The following is an 18,600-nucleotide window of genomic DNA, read 5'->3' as shown; positions in this document are numbered from 1 at the left end:
ACACAAACCACAAGTGAGATGAATGATCAGTTAATCTGTTTTTCTGAACTTTGAAATTATACCCTGTATACCCAAGTCCAGGTCATCAATATACATCAAAGAGCAATGGTCCTAATACTGACCCCTGGGAACACCACTTTATTCCTCCTTCCGGTCTGAAAAACAACCGTTCACCACTTTCTGCCTTCTGTCCTTTAGCCAATTTTGTATCCATGCTGCCACTGTCCCTTTTAATCCCATGGGCTTTAATTTTGCTTACAAGTGTATTATGTGGTGCTTTATCAAATGCCTTTTGAAAGTCCATATACACATCAACCTTCTCTGTTATTTCATCAAAGAACTCAATCAAATTAATCAAAACACGATTTTCCTTTAACAAATCCATGCTGACTTTCATTTTATTTATTTTTGTCCTGGATTATTGTCTGTTTCCCCCACCCCTGACGTTAGGCTGACTGGCCTGTAATTGCCAGGTTTATCATGCTCCCCTCTTTTTGAACAGAAGTGTAATGTTTGTGATCCTCTGATATCGCCCCCATATTTAAGGAGGATTGGAAGATAGTGGCCAGAGTCTCTGCAATTTCTACCTGTACTTCCCTCAGTAACCTAGGATGCATCCCATCTGGACTAGTGACTTTTCTACTTTTGAGTATTGCCAACCTCTTAAGTACCTTGTCTTTATCTATTTTTATCCTATCCAATATCACTGCTACATTGGTCTTCACTGGAGAAGAGGATGCTGCCAATGTGAAGTATTCATTTAGTACCTCAGCTGTGCTCTCTGCCTCCAGGCCCACCCTTCCTTTTGACTACTCTTTTAGAAACATATAAATAGTGGAAGACTTTTGGGTTCCCTTTTATGTTAGCTGCTAACTTATACTCCTCTTTGCCCCTCTTCCCTTTTTAACCTCCTGTATTTAGCATGGTCTCTACTGTATTATGAACCATACATTAGTCAAGCCTCTTTTTTTCTGTTTTATTTTAATCTCTTTTTCATCCAGGGAGCTCTTGCTTTGGATGTCCTTCCCTTTCCCCCTCCTGGGATTGCATCTACTCTGTACCCAAACCATCTCCTTGAAGGCCTCCCATTGTTTGGTTACTGTTTTGCTTGCCAATTTTTGATTCCAATCCACCAGGGCAAGATCCTTTTTTAACTAAGATATTAGCTCTCCTCCAGTTAAGTGTTTTTATGCTTGATTGTTCCTTATCCTTTTCCATAACTATTCTAAACCTAATATTATGATCACTGTTCCCCATATGCTCCCCCACTGAAACATGTTCCACGTGCCCCACTTCATTCCCCAGAACTAGATCCAGCACCAATTCCTTCCTCGGGCTGGAAACGCACTGATCAAGAAAGTTCTCTTGTATACATTTCAGGAATTACTATCCCAGTATATATTGGGATAATTGAAGTCCTGTGTTATCGCTACTCTATTCTTGCATCTTTCTGTAATTTGCTCTTTATCTCATTTCCACTATTCGGTGGCCTATAGTATACACCAGTAGTGTAATGTTCTTCTATTCCTTAATTCCAACCAAATAAATTCTGTCTTTGACCCCTCAACTCCATCATCCCTTTCCAGTGCTATAATAGTATCTTTGATCAATACTGCCACCCTTTCATTTCTGCCCCCTATCTTTCTGGAAAACCTTGTAGCCAGGAATATTCAGTACCCAATTCTCCCCTTCTTTGAGCCAGGTCTCTGTTATTGCCTATGTGGCGACATGTGTCTGCAGTTCACGAAACTTATCTACCACGCTACGTGCATTTACGCACATGCACTCCAAACTCATTTTAGACTGCCTCGTATTTTCCCCTTGTTTGATCCCTCCTATTTCTTAACTATTGTTTATTCTATTGCTATTTATGTCTCCCAGTCCTCTGCACCTTGTTTCTCCTCTCTAATGCCTCATCCTGGTGCCCATGCCCCTGCCAAATTAGTTTAACCCCCCCCCCCCCCCCCACCCAGCACTAGTTAATCTCCCACGAGGACATTGTTCCCAGCTCTGAGGTGTAAGCCATCTGGCTTGTACAGGTCCCTCCTGCCCCAGTAATCTGAAGCCCTCCCTCCTGCACCATTTCTGTAGCCATGCATTAACCTGTCTTATCCTACTATTCCTATACTCATTAGTGCATGACACTGGGAATAATCCAGACATTACTACCTTTTTTGAGGTCCTGTTTTTTAACTTCCTCCCTAGCTCTTAAAACTGACTGCAGGACCTCAACCCTTTTCCTTCCTATGTCATTGGTTCCCATGACTTCTAGCTGTTCCCCCCTCTTCCCTCAAAATGTCCTGCACCCTCTGATATCCTTAACCCTGGCACCAGAGAGGCAACACACTATTCAGGACTCATCAGCGGTTGCAGAAATGCCTGTCTATCTCTCTGACTATTGAATCCCCTATAACAAATGCATTTGTGACTGCCCTTGACATCAAGGCAGCATTTGACTGAGTGTGGAACCAAAGAGCCCCAGTAAAATTGAAGTCAATGGGAATCGGGGAAAACTCTCCAGTGGCTGGAGTCATACCTAACACAAAGGAAGATGGTAGTGTTTGTTGGAGGCCAGTCATCTCAGCCCCAGGACGTTGCTGCAGGAGTTCCTCAGGGCAGTGTCCTAGGCCCAACCATCTTCAGCTGCTTCATCAATGACCTTCCCCTTTCCTCCCCCCCCCCCCCCCCCCCCCCCCCCCACCACCAATATCATAAGGTCAGAAATGGGGATGTTCGCTGATTATTGCAGAGTGTTCAGTTCCATTCGTAATCCCTCAGATAATGAAGCAGTCCATGCACGCATGCAGCAAGACATGGACAACATCCAGGTTTGGGCTGATAAGTGGTAAGTAACATCTGTGCCAGGCAATGACCATCTCCAACAAGAGAGAGAGTCTAACCACCTCCCCTTGACATTCAACGGCATTCCCATCACCAAATCCCCCACCAACATCATCCTGGGGGTCACTTGACCAGAAACTTAATTGGAACAGCCACATAAATACTGTGGCTACAAGAGCAGGTCAGAGGCTGGGTATTCTGCGGCAAGTGACTCACCTGACTCCCCAAAGCCTTTCCACCATCTACAAGGCACAAGTCAGGAGTGTGATTGAATACTCTCCACTTGCCTGGATGAGTGCAGCTCCAACAACACTCGAAGCTCGACACCATCCAGGACAAAGCAGCCCACTTGATTGGTACCCCATCCACCACCCTAAACATTCACTCCCTTCACCGGCGCACCATGGCTGCAGTGTGTACCATCCACAGGATGCACTGCAGCAACTCGTCAAGGCTTCTTCGACAGCACCTCCCAAACCCCTGACCTCTCTCCTAGAAGGACAAGGGCAGCAGGCACATGGGAACACCACCACCTGCACGTTCCCCTCCAAGTCGCACACCATCCCGACTTGGAAATATATCGCCGTTCCTTTATCGTCGCTGGGTCAAAATTTTGGAACTCCCTACCTAACAGTACTGTGGGAGACCCTTCACCACACGGACTGCAGCAGTTCAAGAAGGCAGCTCCCCACCACCATCTGAAGGGCAGTTAGGGATGGGCAATAAATGCTGGTCTTGCCAGCGATGCCCACATCCCAGGAACGAAAAAAAATTCTATACTTTCCTGTACTCCCCCTGTGCAGTCGTGCCTCCCATGGTGCTGTGGATATGCTTCTGACTGCACTCCCCTGAGGTGTCATCTCACTCACTGGCATTCAACACTGGTTTGAGTGTCACATTCCCAGGCGATTCCTGCATTACCTGCCTGTTCCTCCTAGTCTGTCTGGTGGTCACCCACACCCTCTCCTTCTGAACTCTCTGTAGCTGTGGGGTGACCACCTCTTGAAACGTGCTATCCGTAATTCCCAGCTTCCCAAATGCACTATAGAGACACCAGCCGCCCCTCAAGCTCAAACTCTGAGCAGTTGGTACTTTCTGCACATGTGGTTTTCCAGGGCACACAGGATGTGCCTTAAAATTAGAGTTACGGCATTTAGGAGTGAAATTAGGAATAATTTCTTCACAGGGCAATGGCAATCTGGAACTCTCGGTAGGTTTTTGTTAAGTAAGGGTATGAAGGAATATGGAGTAAAAGTGGATAAATGGAATTGAGGTACAGATCAGCAGTGATCTAATTTAATGGTGGAACTGGCTCAAGGGGCTGACTGGTCTATTTCTGCTTTTGCTCCTATGCAGAATGTAGAAACGTGACTTTAATACTGAAAGCCTAAACTTTTGGTGATAACTTTTTAGATGTGTGCAAAGTAATATATTTTCAAGTAGTTACTAAAGACCAACACTAGCTGTAATGTTAGTCTCATATTTAAGAGTAATTGGGGGGTGGAATTCTAAATGGATAATGTTCGTCCTGGGGTTGCTTCTCCTTGGTTGTGTAATATCCAGCTGCTCTACAGCAGCAGTTATGTATTGGTGGCCTGTTTTAACGTTGGTTCGCAAAGAGCAGCAGCTCCTCTTTGCTAGCAATACACAGAGCTTTTATAAAATTCTTTCGGGAGGAACTGTTTTGTTATGTCACAGAGCTAAATATTTAGACTAGCTGTGACTCACTGTTGAAAGTAATGCTGTTTAGGGCTGAACTGACCCTGTATTTAATGATTTACTACTTGTTCAGAAGACATTGACAATTCCAGTCTGTAGAACAGTGCAGGATGGCTTGCAGTACTTAATGTAGATCTAATACATTGGTTTTCAAATATTTGTGTAGGAACTTATTTGCACGTGATGTGTCTCTCTGGACCCCTGGCCTAATTTCTGAAATATCATGCTAGCTATCCCAAAGAGGAATGCAATCACTGTAGAAATGTTTTATTAGTTTACAGAAACCGCTTCTATTTATACAGTGCCTTTTGTAATGTAGGAAATGTCTTAATGTGCAATAGAGGAGAAACTGATGCTGAGCAGTCAAGGAGAGTGAGGTTTTTGAGGAGGCTCCTTTTTCGAAGAGTAGCAAAGTGAAAGGGTTTAAAGGAGTCCCAAAGCGCAGGACCAATGTGACTAGATGGTCTGCAACTGGTGGAGTTGAGGGGGGTGCATAAACATACCAAAAAAGGATGGGAAAAGACGAAACTGGTCCGTCCAGTTTGTCACATCTAGACATGGTGCACGTAGGCTACACCATCAGCTTACCCTTGGAGGGAGGATCGACATAGGATGCTAGAGTGACAAAGGGCATATGTTGGCATGTAGAGCTGCAGGTGATTACAGGCATAAAGATGAGACCTGGAGTGGATTTTTGAACAAGGATCAAGATTTTTAATGAAATGGGCTGATGGATGGGAGTGATTGGGAAATGATACTTGGTGTAGGATTGGATGTCAGTGGGTGAGTTTTGGCAACAACGTGCCAATAAGTCAACCAAGCACAGAAATCTGATTACCTCATGTAGCCCATATGACTCAGGGACTATAATTTAAAGACAAGTGACTTAATTGGACATATTAAAACATTTAATTGATTTTTGTAATCTCAGGTAAACTGTTGAAAACCTGTGGCAATCTTAAGAATAGTTTAAGGCTGGGAATTGGATATATATAATACTGTTGCTTTGCACCAGTGATCTTAATTTTTATAAAGCACCTAATGAGAGCAACACTAATGAATTTAAACAGTATGATTCCTGTGATTGCACCAAACAAACTGAGCTCTGCAGCATCATTCTGTAAAGGTCCAAGTGCTGTGGTGATCACAGTCCTGATAATTTAGCAAACTCTATCTCTCCATTGATTTCAATGTGGGCAGACCTATGATAATTAGCTGTTCAACCTTTCCGCGAGGGTCTCTGTGGAGCTGCGCACAAGTCCCAGGAAATATGACACGGCATAATATTGACAAGTCACTTGTATCATAATTTCCCGGAATTTCCGCACCATAATAATGACTTGTACCAGTTTTCAGCAAATTCCGGCCCCTTATTTACAAAGTTTGAGTCAAGAGCCACAAGATTCTATAAAGATACTGGGCCAGAATTTATTATGGCTGGGCATCTAACAGTGTCTGCCGTTAGCTAGACTTGCCTTTGAACGTTTAGATTTTAAAATTTTTTGCGTGACAAGGTGCTGATAATAGGGCAGTGAGGGAAACGGGGCATCTGGGATCTGAGTGAACAGAGCAAGCAACTGTGTATCTCCTTAACCAATCAGATTGAAGGATTGTGAAATTAACAGCACAAGGACTGAGAAGGAAGTGTAAATTAGAATGGGTGAATTCAATGTCAAATCAGGTACAGAAAGAGAAATAAAGGAGTAAAGATTGGATTGAGAGAGAAGAAAGACAGAGAAAGGGAAAGTTTTTTAAAAAAGTGAACATTTTACATTTCTAAAATCTCCAACCTGAAGGAATGAGACTCCACACTTGTAATAGTTTAATATTCAGTGCCAGAGAGGTTGACTAGCAGTAATTAAGTTATTGCGTTGTTAAAAGGGAACTTGGACTGAAATGGACAAGACTCAATTTTCTGTGGCGAGTTTAATTCGTATCTACCGTGCAAATTCAGCAACTTCACACTGTTCAATGCATCTTAATGGTGAGGCAGACAGCGAGATGCCATTTTCATGAAGCTAATGGTGAAACAGCACAACTCGGACAGCAACTTTTGGACATTTGAATTTAACCACGCATCTGTCCCTTGCCTGAAGTTGATGTACCATTGCGCATAAATAAGTGAGCGCCATTAGCCTCAGTGTTATTTTGACAGCAAATAATGGTCCTTTAAAAATGAAGTCAAAAATGACCCATTCATCACATCTATTCTGTCCATTTGTGAGAAATATCGTAAGGTGCTGAATCATCGAGTCTCTCCACAGTTTTTCCTTTTTTCTCTCTCTCTCTCCTGCCTGTCCCCTAGAAAAGACTAATTCTAAAGGCTTCAGCAAAGCATTATTTTTTTAAGCCCTAAATGCACTATTTTCAAAACTTAGATTTGTGTGTGAGGTGATAAAAACATACTGATTTCAATACTGAAGCAATTAAAATTGTGAAGAAATGTATAGTTGAAAAGTACTGTTATCTTGAACTTTTTGATTTTCTAACCTAATTAGAACAAGAATCCTCCTTCTTTAGAAACTTGGTACAGTAAACATTGTGGAGGAAATTTGTTTAATAGCTGTGAGCAGGACCGAGAAGGGGCTGGAGGAATATATTAGATTTTTATGTATAAAGACAGACTAATTAGACCCAACAGGAAGATGATGCATTTGTTCCAAACAGGATAGGTGGAGTTTAATGTGGCTAATGATTGATTCACAGTACCACAGCTGCAGATTGTTTTACTTAACCAAAAGTACATAAATGATTCAGCGTTGGGGTTTAATAGCAGACATAAAGATTTTGAATTCGTCCTTCAGCTTATACTTGTGTCTTATGCTCTTAATGTAATGGGAATCTTGCACCAGTATAAACAATACCTTTTCACTGTTTAAATTACATTTGGCTGAATTAGAAATTGTAAAATCTGAATATTCACAGCAAATAATACAAGAAATTTGTTCATCCATTTACCTCCATATTTTGTGACCATCTTTCCATTAGATCTTGGCTTTGTTATAAAAGGCAGGACTGCCTGAATATTGCAACATATTTAATTGTGAAAATGATATGCTAATATAGCAAGCAGGCTGACCAGTGTGACTTAAGGATGAGTCCTGAGACAGTAACTGTTTCTTGGATTCACTGTTTACCTTGACTGGTGGTGATTGAAGTAAAGATGCCTTTTATAGATGGTGTATGGCAGTGCACAAAATTTCTTCTCCTCTGGCTCCCTCCCCTCCCACCACCACATTCATGCAATGCTGTTAGGAAGGTTGAGCAAATCCTCCGCTTTCTAATTTCTTGATGTGGAGATGCCGGTGATGGACTGGGGTTGACAAATGTAAGGAATCTTACAACACCAGGTTATAGTCCAACTGTTTTATTTGAAAATCACAAGCTTTTGGAGGCTTTCTCCTTCGTCAGGTGAGTGTGGGATTCGGATTCCACACTCACCTGACGAAGGAGAAAGCCTCCGAAAGCTTGTGATTTTCAAATAAAACAGTTGGACTATAACCTGGTGTTGTAAGATTCCTTACATTTCTAATTTCTTGATTAATACCATTCCTGTCCACACTAAACCATCACCTGTTAAAACCACTGTTACTGACTGAGCAGGGAGTCCAGTTCTCATTCCCCACCGCCCCCACCCTTAAAACCATGGCCCGTATGAATGGGTCCTTAAACATGCATTAGGATGTGTAATTCTTCCCTGCAAGTCATTGAATATTTTGGCAGAAGAATCTTGCACTTTTTTTAAAGAGGTGCACAATTCCTTGATAGACTTGATTTTTTTTAAAATCATGGCATTGGGGTGGTTGGGGGAAATGGAGGGATGCTTTTTGATCACCTGTTTCCAATGCTAAACAGAAGGTGACTGGTTACTATGGGCTCTGCTAGGCCTCCATTCTAATTTGGATTTTCAATAGTAAAGTGGTCCACTTACAGAATAAAGCTGTGAGCCAAATAAATACTCTAAAAAATTTTTCAATCTGCAAATGTTGAAGGACATCGGCCCTCCCTCCCCCCTCCCCCGCCCCATCATGGCATCCAATTGTTTCTCAAATAATTCCAGGGTTTTCTCCTCTAGTACTCTAACTGAAGTAGTTTCCATAGATTTATTGTGTGAAGAACTTTCATTGCAAGCTGACATTGTAAATGGTTTCCTCTCCTCTGGGTTCTGCTGCCTTCCCTTTCATCAGCCCCTCCTCAAAAATCTGACACTGTCCTTGCAAACTACAACCTCCTCTCCAACTTCTCTTAAATCCTTGAACATGTTGCCTCCCAAATTCATGCCCATCTTTTCCACTGCTCCATGTTTGAATCTCTGATCAGATTTCTGCTCCTGCCACAGCACAGAAATGACCTTAATCAAAGCCACAAATGACATTGTCTGTGACTGTGGTGCATTATCCTTCCTCAATCTTTCTGCAGCCTTTGACATGGTTGATCACATTATCCTCCAGTCCCTCTCCTCGGTGAGACTGCTCTTAGTTCCACTCTTGCTTATCTGAACATAGCAAGAGCATTTCCAGCAATGGCTTCTTTTTGCCTCCCAACTGTTACCTCTGGAATCCCCCTAGGATTTATCCTTGGTTCCCTCCTCTTGCTCATCTACATGCCGCCCCTTGGAGGCAACAACCAAAGAAATGGATGTACATTGACAGCACCTAACTGTACCTCATTAACACTTGTCTCAACCCTTCCACTGCATCTGTGTTAGACTGCTTGGCCAACATCCGGTGCTGGATGAATCTCAATTTCCTTGAGTTACATTGGGAAGACATAAGACTTTTGTCTTCAGCCCCCATCACAAACTCTGTACCCATGCTACCAACTCAATTATCCTCCACCTGCCATTTTCTCGAGTTGAGCCAGACTGTACATGACCTCAGTGTCCTATTTGACCCCAAGCTAAGCTTCCAGATTCCATATCCTCCATCACAAAGACCACCTACTTCCACCTCTAACATTGCCAAACTCTGTCCCTGCTTCAGTTCATCTACTGCTGCTACCCTCATGCCTTTGTTACCTCCAGACTCGACTGTTCCAATATTCTCCGGGGTGGCCTCCCATCTTCCACACTATGTAAATTATTTAATAATCTATCTGTAACCTCCTCCAAACCTACAATCTCTTCCCTCCCTCCCTCCCCCCCCCCCCCCCCCCCAGCAACCTCTGAACCTCTGTTCCTTAGACCCTGGCTTTTGGTGCACCCTCCCGCTTCTGGAATTCTCTCCTTAAACCCCTTTCATCTCCACCTCCCTCTTTCTTTAAGCCCACCTCTTTGACCAAGTTTTTGGTGACTATATTCCTAATATTTCCTCCTTGGGTTTGGCATTTTTATCTGATTACACCTCTGTGAAGCGCCTTGGGACATTACTCTAGGGACATTCTATAAATGCAAGTTCTTGTACATTTGCCTTTTGCTTGTTTGAACCTGTGCCCCCTTGTCCTAATGTCAGTTTAATTTAAAATGTTCTCAATTTGACTTTCTATAACTTTTTTTTTCAACTAACTTCCCTCTGAAGTCACCAGTCATCCCTTTTCAAGAATGAAAGGTCCAAGTTTTGCCACTTTTTTTTGTCTCTGTCGCTGAACATAACTCGACACTCTCCGAGGTGGCTTGACCAGAGCGTTGTACAGTTTAAGTATGATTTCCTCTGACTTTTCTTAAGCAATATAATACTGAACTATATCTTAGTTGCCTACCTGAAGAATTTGATTAATCTTGTTTTCAGAAAGTAACCTGTAGACATTGACTATCTATGCAATCAAATATAAAGCTGCAGATAATGGGGATTTTTTTGAAGAGTTCTTTAATTATGCAAGGTACAAAGCATTAATAAAACCAATTGCTATTGTAGCTGTTATAGGAAGTGAACTGTAAATGTCTAAAACCTGGGTTGGCTGAACTGGATGGGGGACAGCCCTATGTGTTCATGCTCACCTACTCATACACATCACATTGAGAATGAAGCAAATTGGAAATTGGTTTCAAAGTGCCTCAACACCACCAGCACTTGAGCCATATGTAATCATGAAGCAGTCTACAATAGTAAAAGTGTTGGTACTGATGGTGGATTGACGCAGTCAGTTTATTATTGAGTGAGTATGGAACCAGAAGAAAGGAAACTATATATTGGGAGGGTAGGACTGTAGCCCCTTTATGATTGTCTTGTATTAATTTGAGACATTCGTTGACCGTTGCCGACTGGGACTCCTGGAAGCACAACTTGTGACCAAGTTCAGTTTAAAAACAAACCATTCTATTCACTGTTACTGACCTGTTAACAATCCGATACTACTTGAAACCATCAAGACTTAATGGAATTGATCATTTAATGAACATCTCCGTTCGATTCAATATAATTTAATGTACACTAACTACATAGGATAGATTTTCTGATCAAAGCTTGCATATGAACACTTAATGAGCTAGTACTGCATCCTTTCTTTGCTGTCTTTGCATTGGCAAAGTTCACTCAAAACTGTTTAATACCTAGCAGAATTCCTGCCATACATGTACATTTGTATGTACCTGCTCCATACAAATGTTGCAAAGCAAGCAGGTAAACAGCAACCTCGGGAGGAATCATAGGGACAATTTGTGCAAGGAGCTGACTGATCTACATCAGGGAAACAGTGATGGTGCTTCCAAAATGATACACTTCCATTCTACAATCGTGCTGTTTTATTGTTGGGAAATAAATGGTGGAGTGAGACTGTTCATACAACCATTGAGACTTTGTTGGGGTGGTGGTGAAGAAAAGTGCAAATTTGCTGCTGCTTCTACATTTAAAATGCTTTTCATTGCTCACATATGGCAAACCTACAATATCCACTCCCTCTGCTATTTGATAATGCTTTGAAATGCTAAATGTAAAGAGATTTATGAGAATCCTAGTCATGGGGGATACACTGTCAGGATGACCCTGAGCCACTTCAGCTATGGGGCGCACTTGGATTCGGTGAGCCACATTAACTGTGACTGCTCTTTATTCCTCTTGCTGCTCACAGGAAAACCTAAATTTCAAACATCCTGACCTTTCATCACTGATGCAAAGAAGAAAATTGCTGTCACATCTGTGGAAAATTTTCCATTCAAAAACAATAGGACCACAAGAAAACAGGAAAATGGTTACATGTGAGCACTCATTGTTTCCAGTTAATTCATCAAAATAAACTGTTGCCAGTTTTATAGTTCACCTTTCTTTTTCTCTTTATTTCTGTCTCTGAAATCCTGTCACCATTTTCATTTTGAAGATAATCAAGTTAAAGCACCTGTTAAAATTGGAGTTTGGGCAAATTGTAAAAGGGAACTGAGCCTGTAAGAAAGGGAATTGGTCCTTCAGGCACCCAAAACCTGTTCAACAGGACTTTACTGCAACTTGCAAAAAACTTGTCTGTTGTCACTGAAAATATGATTTCATTCTGCAGTACATAGCTATTGAATCCTGTGCCTATTCCCACTTGAGACCAGTCTGGACAAGAAAATGATCCTTCTTTTCTCTAACTTTGAACATTTAGGAATAGGCAGCATTCCTTTTATGAAGTTGTCTTTTTTGCGTCAAACAAAATCGAATTATTCAATAATTTGAATTAAGCAATGTAAATAAGAATTTTATACTTAAGTTATCAGGTAAATTTTAAACTGTGACTTGGAATTTAGGGCAATAGGCTGTAATATGCCCTACATTAGATTTTTTTTTTGTATTTGCCATAGTTTTTGTAGGTAAGCCAGTAATAGTTTTAATTTTCATAAGTCACACTTCTCAAGGATGTGGATCATGATGACCTGCGCAATCATCTTCATTCTACATCAGATATCTGAGGTGGGGGGAAAAGGAAGAAAGATAAAGAACCTTTTAGTTGTAATGCCCAATTTATGCAAATCTTAACATATAGTGCTGTTACAACTAATATCTGCTCACGTGAAGCCACAGATTTTCCAAAGATGTGGTTTTTGATTTTGCTTGTTTATATGCATACATGTATGTCTTGTCTTGTACTGCAAATAACTTGCACATCAGGAAAAGTCTCTGCTGGATTGAATTGTTGGGTTGAATTCTGCTATAAAGTGATGTTTGCTGATTAATGACCTATCTCATAACCTGGGTGTGGTTTTTCCACTGTCTGGCTGTATTACAGCAGCTTTACGTAGTCTTAAGTCATAGGTATTCAGGGTAACAAGGGATGGGCAATAAAGATGGCCCAGCTTGTGTCGCCCACATTCCAAGCGTATTTTTATTACCACATGCACCCAACATGACAGTCGTTGCATGTAGCCTGTGGGTAAAACTGCTTCCAATTCCTGATTCACTTCTTTTGCTTTGAACACATTTCCTCTACCCCCTTTTGTTTCCCTCCAAGCTGCATCTAACTTGTACCTAACTTATGGTTCCACCATGTCTCCATATGCTACATACTCTTAATGAAGATAATAAGCCTAGCAGTGAAAGCACAGAGAACCTATGGCAGGGTGGTAACTTTCCCACATCAGCTAAAATATACAAAATAAAAGACTAGAATTGCACTATTAAAGTTGTACTTCAAATTTAATGTTTCAAATGACTCTTGTTCAGATTCAGCAACAGGCATCTCTCCATAACTTTTTCTTGCTCTATTTCATGTGCTGCAATTTCAATTGCTTGTCATTTGTCACAATGAGATCTTCACATGCCATCCACCAATATTTTTACCTCTTTCCAACTCTTCTGTTAGTGCCATGGGATGTAAAAGATTCCATGGCAGCTTTCAAAGGAAAGCAGGGGAGTTCTGTGTCCTGGCCACCATTTACCTCTCGAGCAACAGGTTACCTGGTCACCTAGCTCATTCCAGTTTGTGGGACCATGCTATGTGCAAACACTACATTGCAACAGTGACTACACTTAAACAAATTCATTGACTTAAGTGTTTTGGGACATCCTGAGCTTGTGAAAGGCATTATAGAAATGCATGTTCTTTCCTTAATGACTTGTTAGCCAGTATCTGATTACAAATGAACAGTCAATTGAGTGAAGTGCAGGGCTCAAGACCATACCCCAGCCTGAATTACCATCTTTCAGTGAAGAGGGAGGAGAAGAGTGCAGTAACTCTTTGGCTGCAGCCTCTCCAGTGTTTGTGTAGAGTGTGCTATATTTGCTGTATAACTTTTAGTTGTACTGCACGGGAAGTCTATCTGCATAGCTTTCATATTGGGGCAGAAATCACTCCCGAAATAAGAGCTCAACAGCGCTCACTGTTAGTGGCGAAATGCATTCGCACTTGCGCAATGAAACGTGGAAATCCAGAACTTGCTTCTATTGGTTTGCCAGTAATATGATTGCAATGTGCGATGTCCCTTTTAATTAAAACAGAGAAATCATTGAAAAAGTGCAAACTTGCTTATCTGCCCAAGTGGAAAGTAACCAGTTACACTTAAAACTTAGTTTAGACCTGTATTTTTAACAGTGCAGTAAGTCTTAATGGCCAAACAACTAAATGTGGAGTCTCATTACTCATTTTAATAGTTTTTGGCCATTGAAAAAATTTTTAAATTAAATTTTTAAACTCTTTTTTTTTCCCCTTCTGTCTCATTTAATTCAATTATTTCTTACCCTTTTTTTCGCTGTCTAACTTTTTTTACATTGATTTAAAACGTTGTACCGCTTCACGCCAGCACAGTGAACGCAGCGTGTCAATGCTGTGATCTAATTGGTCGAGGGGAGATTGCAATCCTCTCTCTTCTCCCGGAGCCCTAGCTTAGTTTGAACTGACGCTGGGCTCGTCTCCGCTTCCTATTCAAGGAAGTGGCTGAAGAAAGTTTGTGGGTTAGTATAAACCTATGGAGCGGAGAGGAGTGTTGGTTCGCCGCTCCGAGTGAATTCTACCCCATTGTCCTTTTCTGTGTTGCAAAGTGGGCAGTAACTGGCCTGTGCTTCCTCCAACTGAACATTGAGACCAAAGCTATCATTTTTGACTTCCACTGTAAACTCTATTTCACTTTTCCTGATTACTTGGTCAAGCTGAACCAGATCATGTGAATGCATGTTGTCTTTTTCAATCCAGAGCTAACCTTCAAATCCTTTGTCCTATCCATGGTAGTGTTCCCAGCTTGCTGTTATGCTTCCTGTGCTCTCTGACATGGATGTGAATATCGTTAAGAGATGCTTTGGGGATGGGGTAAAGAGAGGGCTGTTTAGGCGATTAGATGTGTAGCTTTGGCAGGAATGGACTTGGCTTACTCTGAAAGTTGGGGCATATGGTGGGGTCCCAAAGATAGTGACTGGTTTTAAAAAATTGAGATAGTTTGTGTTGTTCTGGAATTGAGGGTACAAATTGACTCTTGTAGTAACTGACTTGGCTTTCTGTATTCTGTCAAAAATGTAGGTGTTGATTTTAACTGGGGGCACATTCTGGGTGGGAGGAAAACAACTGTGGAGCCATTTTTTTAACTCCTGGGTCTCATTTGAATAAAGCAGGACTGTTTCCCACCAGAAATCGGTAGAAGTAACATCAGGGCTGGTGGGTGGGAGCAAAACGTTGGCTTGGAGCCCAAGGACTTGAAGTTAAAAAGCCGTCGGGGTGCCAATGACGTTATTGGGCCATGACTTTCCAATGTTAAGTAGGCTTCTGCCTGCTGGGGGTGGGTGACCTCCAGTGCCTGTTCTCGGGTAGGTTAAGATGGTGGGGCAGAAACACATCAGGATGGTGGCACATCTTAACCTCCCACAAGCATAGTTCCTGCCAGGCGGGGTGGGTCTTCCAGTACCAGTCAGTAAGATGTGACTCCATTGCTACCTTTTTTTGTTTTAGGCTTATTGACTATGATTCAACATGTCTTCTAAAATCCACTTAAGAATAGTGTCATACTTCAGAAACCTGTTTCCTCATTTGTATCCTGCAATGGATCAGATGTACAAACATTTTCCTTGGAACTCCTTTTTAATCTCCAGTTTAAAAGTAATACAGGTGGACCTAGAAAGCCAGCGGCTGATCAGCTTCAGAAAAGCCAATGCAGGATGCGAAAAGCTGACCACTGAAACAGGTCTGAATATAGGTCTACGATCGGTGAAAACAAGTAGTTACACTGAGTGCAGTCGCAACTTTAAGCTGCAGATGAAGGCAGCATTCCATCACTTGTATCGCAGAACAAAGAGCAATCCTATTGGCACTGTTTAAAGAGCAGGGGGTTGTCCTGGTGGCATGGCCAACATTCCTCCCTCAAACAACCCCATACAAAGAAAAGATTAACTTGTTAGTCCTTGCTATGCCACATTTATCAACATTAACAACACTGACTGCACTTTAGAAGTGATCAGTTATGTGTGAAATGTCTTGGGCTATTGAGACATAAGATGTTATATAAATGCAACTTTGTTCTTTATTTTTAATGCCTCTGCATTGCTTCAGGCTGATGGTGTTCAATGTCATTTTACTGTCTTAAACCAAACTCTTCTGTACTTTGTTTATAATTGTGAAATAGAATTTTCTAGAATGAAGAAACAATTGTGCAGGCTATTCATGGGCTTGTATCTTGATTCCCTTGGCAACAGTAAGACCAGTTCAGTCCACAAAATATCAGCCTCCTAAAGGCAGACGAGCCAGTAGTGATTGAAGGGCATACGCTTGTGGTTCTACTTATCCAATAAATAATTTGTGCTTTTGATTTTCCTTTACAAGAATTTATCTGGAGACAAATCCAAAGATCATGTGCTTGGAAAGATGTCTTTCACCCCCACCCATGACTCTATAATCCACAAGTCTGCTAGGACAGCAACAGTGCTGATCCTACAGTTCCTAACACTGATGTAGCCTGCTGGTCAGATCAATGGCATTGAGCTGGAGTGTCACAAATCTTGCTTTTTTTAAAAAATTGAGTGGCCTAAAATATGCTACGGTGTTTGAAGCAGGAGAGCCAGCATATGCATCCAATGGCTTTGCAAAGCCAACTTTGGGTTGGTGCAGTTTAAGTCCTGTACTGACAATACTGAGCATATGCCAGGTGGAGAAGTGCAAAAGTTTAAAAATGTGTATGGGGCTGAGCCCTAGTTCAGCTCTGATTGCCATAATGTCAGTATTTTTGAAACTCATTGAATTGTTGTGTTTTCCTCTAATTGCCAATGCTTTCTGAAACAAAGTGAGCAATGCAGTGTTGCAGATGAAAAGTGAATGGAAAGTTCAGTGCTGCTCACAGGTCTATTTGTGCTGAAAACTAATGTGGATATTATCCTTTTTGTGAACTGGTATGTTGATCTTGCCTGAACCTCCTGAGATTGGCAGCCATCAGTCTTGGAAATGCCGTGGAGTACCACCTTGTAATATGGAATTATATGTTTTCATTTTTTAAAAAGGGTAAAGTATGATTTTTTTGAAGTTAAACTAGGATCCATTGTCACTTGACAGTTTCTAAACAGAGTCTGTCTACAGTAGATAAATAATTGCTATTTGAAAGTGACTGTGGTGAATGATTACATTCTACAGTCTTTTGTAAACTCCTAAGTGATGGCTTGCCTCTTAACTGCATTTTAAATGCTGAAATATTCTGAGGTTTAATATTGCAACACTTCTCAAGTATTTTCTAAATATTGTCATCTCATTTTAGGTTTATTGGTTCTGCAACAATATCCTTGAGAGAGCTTGCAAGTGGTCAAAAGACATTACCTTTCAAGAATATCCCATTGCTCACTGAAAAGAATCAGCCAACTGGGGTAAGTCAATTCTGAACCGATGACACAGTCCAGTGTTGTGTTCACTTAGTGTCAGGGTTGGGTATGGACTAAATTTGTTATATCCTCAATTTTCCTGTAGCACAGTGGATAATGAACAGTTTTTCTGTGCTGGTTTTTGAGTAGTCTCATTTACACAAAGAAGAATGGTAAAGACTTGCTGCTGAATTACATTAGTGTACCATGGCCTTAAAATTTAGATTTAGCGAACCCAAAATTCAGGCGCTCTATCCAAATCAGAAAGCAATAAGATCTAAAGCTTTTCATTAGACCCTATTTGTACCTATAATGTTGCAGGCAGATAGTCATAAGTGGGGCATATTTATTGCTAATGGGCTGGCATTTACCTGCAGTACTATTAACTTGGCTACTGACAGTCCTCCTGCTTTATATATTTCTGCTCTTGCTGAGTTCAAAAAGACCAAATAAAGGTTGGGATCAAAGCAAGAGTTAAATGGGTTGGTGGTGGCTCTGACTTTCCCTTCTTTCATGCTGCTTTCTTTTCTCCCTGTTTTCCCTGAGTTAAGTGTTCAGCTCTGCAGCATAAACTAGGGGTGTTTCATGGTACTGTAACATCTTGCTTGTGCATTAGTCTACATTTCTTATCAACAAACCAGGAGTCACCTGAGATACACAAGTTTGTAATTGATTTTCAATTGCTAGTTAGTACAGAAACTCAGTCTGATGAATGAACATTAACTGGTGATGAATACGTGAAAACATTCTTTACACTTGCTAAGGTTACCTAAAGGTTATTTTGATTTTGTGTGTAAATTCAGACCATCTGTTTTGTAAACTCTGAATTGGTTTTTAACCAAGGATGGGAATGCTGGGGGGGTTAATGGAAGCCATTTAAAAAAAATATATATATTTCTCTGGCTACCAATTTGTGGGACCACCCCAGTAACAGCAGGGTAATTTCATCAGTGCAGCAGGAATGTAATAATTTGAATCATATGATCATTCAGGCCAATATGATACTACATTCAGTGAGGTGGAGATGAAGAACAACCCACACATGTTACTGCAAACATTTAATTGTGTAAGTTTGTGGTTAACCACCTGCAGGAGCACTGCACTAGTGGAGTTTGTGTTGTAATGCAATCTTTCAGAGCCGTGTTGCGTCAGGGTAAAATGTTGCACATAATTACACTTTAATGCACTGCACTTATTTTATTGTTTACCAACCATCTCAGCATCCAGTATATGTAATTTAGCCAGTTAGTGTTTAATTTGGACCAAGGCACGCAAATACAATTTGATCCCCATTTTGAAGTCCTACGTTTGTCTTTTTTTCTTATATAATACTTTGATTTTGTGTTTTATACTTAAATAGAAAAACTTA

At 41.1% G+C, this 18,600-nt stretch overlaps 1 protein-coding gene across 1 annotated transcript in view; it reads left to right on the top strand.

The window, feature by feature from the left end:
- Positions 1-18,600, top strand: part of LOC137340126 (myoferlin-like) — a 212,238-nt gene that overhangs the window by 17,020 nt on the left and 176,618 nt on the right. Inside the window, exon 4 of the mRNA XM_068002457.1 lies at positions 17,132-17,237. Within this exon, the coding sequence (XP_067858558.1) occupies positions 17,132-17,237 (106 nt within the window). The remainder of the gene's footprint in view (positions 1-17,131; positions 17,238-18,600) is intronic.

The sequence above is a fragment of the Heptranchias perlo genome, chromosome 21, assembly GCF_035084215.1.
Source record: "Heptranchias perlo isolate sHepPer1 chromosome 21, sHepPer1.hap1, whole genome shotgun sequence".
Lineage (NCBI taxonomy): Eukaryota > Metazoa > Chordata > Chondrichthyes > Hexanchiformes > Hexanchidae > Heptranchias > Heptranchias perlo.
The sequence above is the reverse complement of the archived record's forward strand: the minus strand, read 5'-3'. Positions and strand labels throughout refer to the sequence as shown.